The sequence below is a fragment of the Crocuta crocuta genome, unplaced genomic scaffold (genome assembly GCF_008692635.1).
Source record: "Crocuta crocuta isolate KB4526 unplaced genomic scaffold, BGI_CrCroc_1.0 scaffold271, whole genome shotgun sequence".
NCBI lineage: Eukaryota > Metazoa > Chordata > Mammalia > Carnivora > Hyaenidae > Crocuta > Crocuta crocuta.
Genome location: NW_027527824.1, coordinates 4,675,771 through 4,683,840, shown reverse-complemented (window position 1 = coordinate 4,683,840; position 8,070 = coordinate 4,675,771). Strand labels below are relative to the sequence as shown.

At 62.9% G+C, this 8,070-nt stretch overlaps 1 protein-coding gene across 1 annotated transcript; it reads right to left on the bottom strand.

The window, feature by feature from the left end:
- Positions 1–703: 703 nt before the first annotated feature.
- On the bottom strand, positions 704–8,068 carry MCAM (melanoma cell adhesion molecule; the record flags this gene model as incomplete). Its single annotated transcript, XM_077777791.1, has 16 exons — positions 704–1,639; positions 2,088–2,205; positions 2,443–2,590; positions 2,710–2,781; positions 2,870–3,011; positions 3,106–3,227; positions 3,396–3,537; positions 3,619–3,737; positions 3,835–3,997; positions 4,083–4,204; positions 4,311–4,490; positions 5,440–5,527; positions 5,605–5,675; positions 5,758–5,965; positions 6,133–6,257; positions 8,017–8,068. Coding segments are annotated over 16 exons (1,902 nt in total), but the record flags the coding sequence as incomplete, so codon positions are not given.
- Between the last annotated feature and the right edge of the window lie 2 nt (positions 8,069–8,070).

Here is an 8,070-nt window from a genome sequence, read left to right as displayed (position 1 = left end):
AGAATTGGGAGAGAAACCATCCTTTTTGAAAGTCCTCCCTCTTTAGGAGTTGACATTCTTGGCCTGGGTGGGGCTGAGGAGAACTTGATGCTTTCTCCAGAATAGAGTCCCAGTTTGTATATCGGTGTTAAAAATAAAACAAAACGAAAGCTTAGAGATTTTTGTGGACTATTTTAAAAATGTGTCATTAATATAAAAAAATTTATTAGCAGTATTTAATCCTCCTCACCTGTAAAGAATACAACAGAAGGTAAATATTCTTACAGAGAAGAGCAGAGCTTTAAAGATTGGTTTTCATTTGAAGTCCCTTTTGTTTTGCCAATGTATTAATGTTTAGAGGTCTGTTATACTAATGTTATTTATTAATTTTTTTTCATTTCCATACAGTTAACTAAAGAGCTTTTTCAAGCACCCATGTCNTAGCAGACTGCGGTTCTTGCCCTTCCGTGCGGGTGGGAGAGCGAGACAGGCCAGCCCGCCGCTCCCTCAGGCAAGTCCTTCCTCCAGGCAAGTCCGATCCGGAAAGCCCAGGGGAAGGGGTGCTCGCTGGGGCCGCCTTAGAGCGAGGTGGCCGTGTGCACAGAAACAGACGGCACCCCCTGGTCTCCGCTCCCAAACGCGCCGGGCTTGGTGTGGTGCGGTTCCAGCTGCGGAGACCCCAGGCTGCAGTGGTGCCCGCGGTACATAAAGACAGGGTCAGAGCTCTGGGGCGGTTAAGCTTTATTTTTCTTACATATATATATATATAAAGGAAATCTGCAAATTTACACACAACCTGACGAAACCACATATACATACAGGTGTGCGCACACACCCCAAAGCTCTAGCCAGGCCGGCTTCTCGCCCCTAAGTACCGTTCTCCCATCGAGGGGGCTCTTCTCTCAGGGTCTAAGCCCACGAGCTCAGTTTGTGGAAGTTCGGTGCTAGTAGAGTCTTAATCGTCCTAAAGGACAGTCTGGACCTCATCCCTGTCCCCAAATCCCCCTTTTCAGTTTTACATGACCCCTTAAGAGGGCAGCGGGAGCCAAATTAATGCAGGGGGTTTGGGCACAAGGGCCTAACTCGGGAAAGCTGCCCACCTTCCTCCCTGCAGGGACAGCGTTCACCTGGCACGTCTCATAAGGAGCGACACCAGTCCTGGCTGCTTCCCGGAGAAAGGTGGGTCACACGAGGACCGCCCGGGCCGGCAGCTGCTTGTAATGGAGGCGGGGTCCTCTCCAGCACCGCCGTGAGCGACATGCTTCCCCAGCAGAGAGGGGCCTGGGCTCAGTGCGTCCTCACCTCAGTGACACACTGAATGAGGACGCAAGCCTTTGGGGCAGGAAACCAGCTCAAGATAAATAGGCTGCCTAACTGGGCTGCTGGTAGAAAACAGGTACATACATCCAGGACACTGTATACACAGCCTGCGGGGAACTCCCCCCTCCCGGGACCCTGACGCCCCTCCCCCACCCAAGTGAGACCTCGGTGGGGGTCGGTCGTCCGTGAAGAGGGCCTTCTCTGCAGCCTGCGTGAGTGGCTTTGGCTTGGCGATCATCCTGAGTGTCGGGAGGGAGAGGGGGAGCGGGAAATGTTCCAGGCGGGAAGGGCGCTCCGTGTGATTAGCAGGCTAGTGCCTCAGATCGATGTATTTCTCTCCCTGGAAATGAGTGAACCAGAGAGGTTAAGGGAACCGCAGGGGGGACCAGGAGGGAGTCTGGGGTGTGAGCGCTGGAGGGATGAGGGATGGAAGCCAAAGCCGATGGATGAGGCGTGGAGGGAAGCGGCGGGAGGGGGCGGGGGCCTAGGCTGCGGACTGGACTGGCCACACTGCACTTGGCGACCCCAGCCCCGTTGCTGTTCAGGAAGAGGGAGCGGCGACAGGGCAGAGTGTACACTCTCCGTCCTGGGAGCCACCCCTGCCCCGCTCGCCGCACCCTACCCCTCTGGGGCTAGTGTTAGGAAGGGAAGCCGGGCCTGCTCGCAGTCTTCAACAGAGAAGGAGGAAGGAGACAAAGAGTCAGTGTTCAGGGGCCCAGAGCCGGCAGCCCCTGTGGCTGCCGATCCCTGGAGCCGCGTCAGGCACCGGCCGCGGAGCCGCCTCCTACCTGGTCTCCTGGAGCCCTCTTGTCACCGGTGCTGCCCTGGAGGAGGCCCATCTCTTCTGGGAGCTTATCTGACTTAACTTCAACTACAAATTCGCTCTTACGAGACGGGGGCAGCGTGCTGGGAGGAGGGAGGGAGGCAAGACGTCGGCAACTCGAGGGCAAGGAAAGGGAGGGTCGCTGGCAGACGCTGGGCTGGGGCTGGGCTCTTGCGGAGGGGCTCTGGGGCCCGGCCCAGGGNACCCTCGCACTCGGCGTCCCCCGCCTGCTCCTACGGGGTGAGCGGGCGCGCGAGCCGGCAGGGAATGTGCCCGCGGAGGCAACAAGCTGGGCAACGGGGTGGGGGCACCATGCTTACATCTCTTGTTTGCCCGACCGCCCGCATGGAAGCTTGCCCTTCTTGTAGAAGAAATAGAGGACGGCACCCAGCACGGCCAGGACCAGGACACACACGGTCACGGCCACGATGGCCACGCCCTTGCTTTCAGGCTCCCGCAGCTTCTTCTCTGTCCCACAGAGATGCCCCCAGTCACTCCCGGCCCCGGGCGGCCACCCTTCCACCACTGCCCCGCCCAGCCCAGGGCGGCCAGAATGAGGGTGCCCTGGCCCAGCCCCGCCTGCTCACCTGTGGACGTGCTGTTGGCTCTGGCGTGAGGGCTGACGGTGGAGGTGCTGGGGGCCGTGGTTCTGTTCGAGTCTGTGGTTACACGGATTGAAAAGTGGGTTAGGAAAAGCCCAAGCTCTCGCCCGCCCCCACCACCCTACCGGACAGACAAGGACTGTACCCAGCTCCAGGAAGATGGTGGTGGTGTTTCTGCCCAGGAAGTTGGAGGCCACGCACTCGGCTCCTGTCTCCAACAGTTCTGGGGTCACAAGGACATTCAGGACACTCAGGACGCTCTGCGGATCTTGGTCTTGTTCATGTGCCTGTAGGGAAGGAGGCGCAGCTCAGGGGTGGGGGGGGAGCGGTCACGGCAGCTGAGGCCGGGGCAGGGATGAGTGAGGAGGTGTGCCTGCTCACCGTGCCGCCCACGCTCCAGGAGATGGAGGGCCGCGGGTGTCCTGACGCTTCACAGGACAGATTCAACACCGTGTTCTCTTTCACCCACATCTTCCTCTCCTTCAAGGTCATCCACGGGGACCCTTAGGGAGGGAAGGGGACAGGTGTGGTGGCAAACTCCGCTAGCCTGCCTCCCCCTCCCCGCCAGAGCATCCCAGGGCAGCAGGTGGCTTTGTGTCCTCGAAGAGCTCGAAACCACCCAGCTCCGGGTAGCTTCGCGGGGCCGCCTGATCTGTGCCCGGAGGCCTCACCAAAAACGGTCACGTGGACCAGGTGAGTGCGGTTCAGGCCCGGGACGCTGGGCGCCGAGGCCATGCAGCGGTAGCCTCCCCCTGCGTCTCGCTGCAGGTCGCGTAACTGGAGCACCGGCCCCTTCTCCAGCACCTGGCCTGTCTGGGGTGAGAGGGGGGTCGGTGGGTCACGCAGGGCCACACGAGTCGCACACACCCCACAGCCCCAGGGCCACCTGGATACCTTTTCTCTCAGCCACTGGAACTCAAGGGCTTGGTTACTCTCTGCCTCACAGGTCAGGGTGAGGCTGCTGCCCTCCCGGCTCTCCGGGGCTGCAGGGCTGACCCGGACATCAGACACGTCTGGGGACACAACAGCGGCGTTGGCCTGGGCGAAATTCCCTCTTGCCCTGCCCTTCCCTCCCCCCCCTCACCGCATCCTGGGCCCCGGGCCCCTCACAGTTGACCAGCAGCTCCTGTGGGTCGCTGAACAGCGACGTCACAGTTTCCAGTTCCAGGCCCTGGCACTGGTAGAGCCCACTGTGCTCCTTCTGGGCGGACTCCAGCACCAGGACCCCGCTGTCCTCGGTCGCCTTCTCCTCCATCTCCTTGGTGCTGGGGTTCTGGGGGAGAGCGAAGGGGTGCGTGAGCAGGGTGCGCCTGCAGCTGCCGCCCCCCCCTTCCCCCCCCAGGCACCGCCCTCCGCACCTGCTTGCTGACGGTGAAGTGGGGCGGGGGGTTGCCGTCAGCCAGGCACCGGACCTCTACGCGGTCCCCTTCCTTCAGCGCGCCCGCCGGCTCCACTTCCAGCCACACCTTCTCCGCCGGGTCTGCACGGGCACAGGCGGTGGTGGCCCTCAGCGCGGAGCTGTCCCCGCGCCGGGGAGCAGCCCGGCTTTTCCGCCGACCCCGGCCCAGGGCCCTGCGGGGACTCACAGAAAACCGGGACGACGACTTCCTTGGACTCCTTCATGTGGTTCCCGCTGGGCAGCCGGTAGTTGAGCTCGCAGTAAAACTGGGCGTCCCTGTCCTCCTTCACCAGCTGGGCCTTCAGGACACTCTGCAGGGTGTACAGACCACTCGACTCCACGATCTGGGACGACTGAATGTGGACCCCTGGGCCGGGAGACGGGGGAGAAAGGCTCTGCCTCAGCTGGTCGCAGGGGCTGCGGGGCGGGGGGGCACCCAGAGGGACCCCTGCCTCTGCAGCAGGCCAGGCACAGTGCAGCTGCGACCCTTCACCTCTCAAGTTTTCCTGCTCATTACCTACCTGTACTACGTGTGCCACGTGTGCCACAGATGCGCGCGCACACACACACAGCAGGGCGCGCGCCAGGAACGCAGCAGTCGTGACCGGCGCCCCCTCGGCAGACACTGCAGACGCCCACCCGCGGGGTCACGAACGGCCAGCCCGGCTACGCCACCCCCGCCCGACGGAACGCTACGGGGGCGGGGGGGGCAAAGCGCTGAGCCCCAAAGATTTCCAAGACTCCCCATCAGAAAAAAAAAAAAAAAAAACGATCCCAGGTGACGCCACACGCCCTACAGAACCACTGGGATCGGGGCTTCCCGACCTCAGCGCTATCGAAGCGTTGGCCCAGATAATTCTTTGCGGGCCGGGCAGCCGCGTGCGCTGTAGGCTGTTGGGCAGGAACCCTCGGCCTCCGCCTCCGCCGCCCCCAGGTGCCATCACCACCTCTCCATTCACGACAACCAAACATCGCTAAGTGTCCCGAAGGGGAAGCGCAAAACGACCCCTCTTTGAGAACCACTGATTTAGAGAATAAAAAATAAAAACCTACATGCTCCGAGATGTATTTATAGGCGTAAAGACACAAATTGGCTGGAAAGACCAAACACTAAGCTGGCAGCAGAGATTGCCTCTGGGAGGGGATGTGGGGCAGGAAGGGCGTTTTCCTTCTAGATTTTCTGGATCGTTTACATTCTCATGGAAATGTTTTCAGGCACCACTGGGGTACTTCAAAGAACCAGAGTCGAGTGAGTGAAAGGCAAGGTGGCGGCACCCTAAGCACGGCTTTTAAGGGGCTGAGAGGGCCATACTCACGCTTCTTCTCTTCCTTCAGGGGCCGCCCGTTCTTGTACCAGACAACTTGAGGAATGGGGTACCCATTTCTCCCCACACAGGTAGCGACCTGAGGGGGACAGGGTGTGAGTCTCCCTGCCGCCCAGGCCCCGCCAGCCCCCGCCTGGCCACCCCGGCATAGCTCACCTCCTCAGGCTCCTTGCTGTTGACCGAGATGCCCGCGGGATTGACCTGGATGGTGGGCTCCTCCGGGGCTTCTGCAAGGGAAGGAGGGGAGGGGCGTGGGGCCACCGCTTCCCACCACCCACGCCGCCCACGAGGCACCGACGGGGCACTGACTGTAGACGTGGAGCTGGATCCGGTGCTCCTGGGACTGAGGGCGCTTGGCCTGGCACAGGAAGATGCGCTCGTCGTGGGGCGTGACGTGTGTCAGGGCCAGAGTAGTCCCTTTGTCCAGGAGGCTGAGGCGGTGCTGGTACTCCCCGGGTTCGCTCTGGCCCTGGCCTTTGCGCACGCGGAAGATTAGAGTCGGCTTCTCCTTGTGGATCTGATGAAGGGGAGGGGAGGTGATGGAGAAGAGGGCAGGTGACGGAGAGGAGGGGAGGTGATGGAGAGGAGGGGAGGGCAGGTGATGGAGGGGAAGGGAGGGGAGAGGGTCCTAGGGCTGCGGGAGGGAGACAGCCTCCCACCCTGCCTCCCTCTCCACACACTCACAGAAAACCAGTCCACGTGGCTGAAGTTGCCCTGGGAATGGGAGGGGCCGCACTTCAGAAGGGCCGTGCCGCCAACTTCCACCTCCACAGACTCCGGGGTGGGGGGCTCCGCCTCACCAGGCACACCTGGGGTGCGGGAGGGGACACCCCAGCAGTGCTGTCAGCTCCAGCTGCTCCCCGTGGCCTCACAGCCCGCTCCCTGCAGCTGTTCTTCCTGGAGACGGCTCTGCCCTCCCGACCCTCAACCGCTCTCTACCCGCTGCCCCAGGCCGCCCTGTCCCCCAGGTCAGGGGGGTTGAGGGGGACCGTCTCTGGTGATTGTCGCAGAGACCCTGAGCGCCAGGCACCTTTCCGACGAGGCTGGCAGAGGGGCAACCCAGGCTCTGAGCCAAGAGGAAGGCCCCTTTCCTTCCAGGCCCCCTCCACTCCCAGTGAGCTCAGAGCGTGGGAATGCAAGGCATGTACCAGGCTGGGGCACACAGGCCCCTTTGTGTCCCCACACCCGGGGAAGACATCACTACTCTGCCCCCCAAAACACCCCTCCCCAGATTTCCCCCAAGACCCAGTGAGCCAACCCTGGCCAGAAGCTCCCATCTCACACTCCCCAAGCAGTGTCTCCATGAACATCCCACACACTCAGGGGACCCCATCCTGGGAGTCTTGTGAGCACGGGGGGTCAGAATGTCCCCCAGGGGTCAGGGTGAGGGCCAGGCAGTGGGCAAGAGTGACGTCAGTGGTGCCAGCGTGCTGCCTGCCCTGTGAGGAGGTGATGTCACTCGGTACCATCTGGCTGGCCTCAGGGATGCCTGGGTGGTTGCCCCCGGTTGGCGCCCAGACAAGGAGGGCAGATGGAGCGGTCTTCAGCCCAGGGCAGAAGCCTCGAGTCCCTGACTCCGTTTCCCCAGAGCGAGAGGAGCCGGGCAGGGTGGGGCTAGATTGGCTGCAGCTGTGGAGCCCAATTTAGCCCTTTCCCCAGAAATACAGTCAGCCTGGGAGGCAGGGGCCAGGGGACCCCAGGGACACTGTAGGCACTGGGCATGAGGCCAGCGAGCTGGGTATTGCCTAGCCCTCCCCTTCCCCAGCCGGACAGCGGCTGGGACCCGGGAAAGGGAGCCAAGAGAAACACGCGACACCGCTGCAGGCCATACAAGGGCAGCGTGAACCCGGGAGCGCCCGGCTCCCAGGCAGTTCCAGAGAAAAACTCCGAAGTGCAGGGGCGCTCTTCCCACCTGAATGCGGTCCCATTCCGCGAGGCGTAACAAATCTGGGGTGTAACAAATCCACCCTGGGCACCCTCAGTCCCTCGTTTCTGCCACCTGTGAACCCGTCACCCGGCAGGCGCGAGGCGACCCACGCCGCCCCCCGCCTCCTGCCAACGCCCTTGCTCGGGCAGGAGCCGCCGTCCCTCCCCCGCTCGCTCACCTCCAGCCTGGCTCGAAGCCCAGGCCGGAGAGGAGGCGTCGGCCCACCCCCTCCCGCTCAGCAAGCCGCCTTTTCCAGCAACAGGCGGNCGCAGAATTCGGGATTTGGGGATGCGCACTAGCCGTGCCTCCCGCCGCCGCTCCAACCGCGGGCCCCCAGGGTGGGCACCTGAGGCAAAGCTCTCCCCAGCACCCCAGAGAGGCTCTGCTCCCCCCCTTCCCGCTCCGGGCAGCAGCCTCCTCCCCGCCTTCTCTGTCCTCCTCCCCGGGATCCTCCAGGACCGAGGCTGCAAACTGGTCGCGAAGAAGAGTTGCACGCGCGCAAAAGGCGCCGGGAAGGAGGAGCGCACCGCGGAGCGCAAAGCCCCGCGCCGCGCCGCCGGCTCCGCTCCCCGGGCACGCTCCGCCGGAGACCCCTGGCCCGGGCCGCTCGGGGGGCGCGGGCCCCCTACGAAGCCACTCACCCGCGGCGCGGCGACAGAAGCAGCAGCAGGCGGCGAGCAGGACGGCGCAGAGGA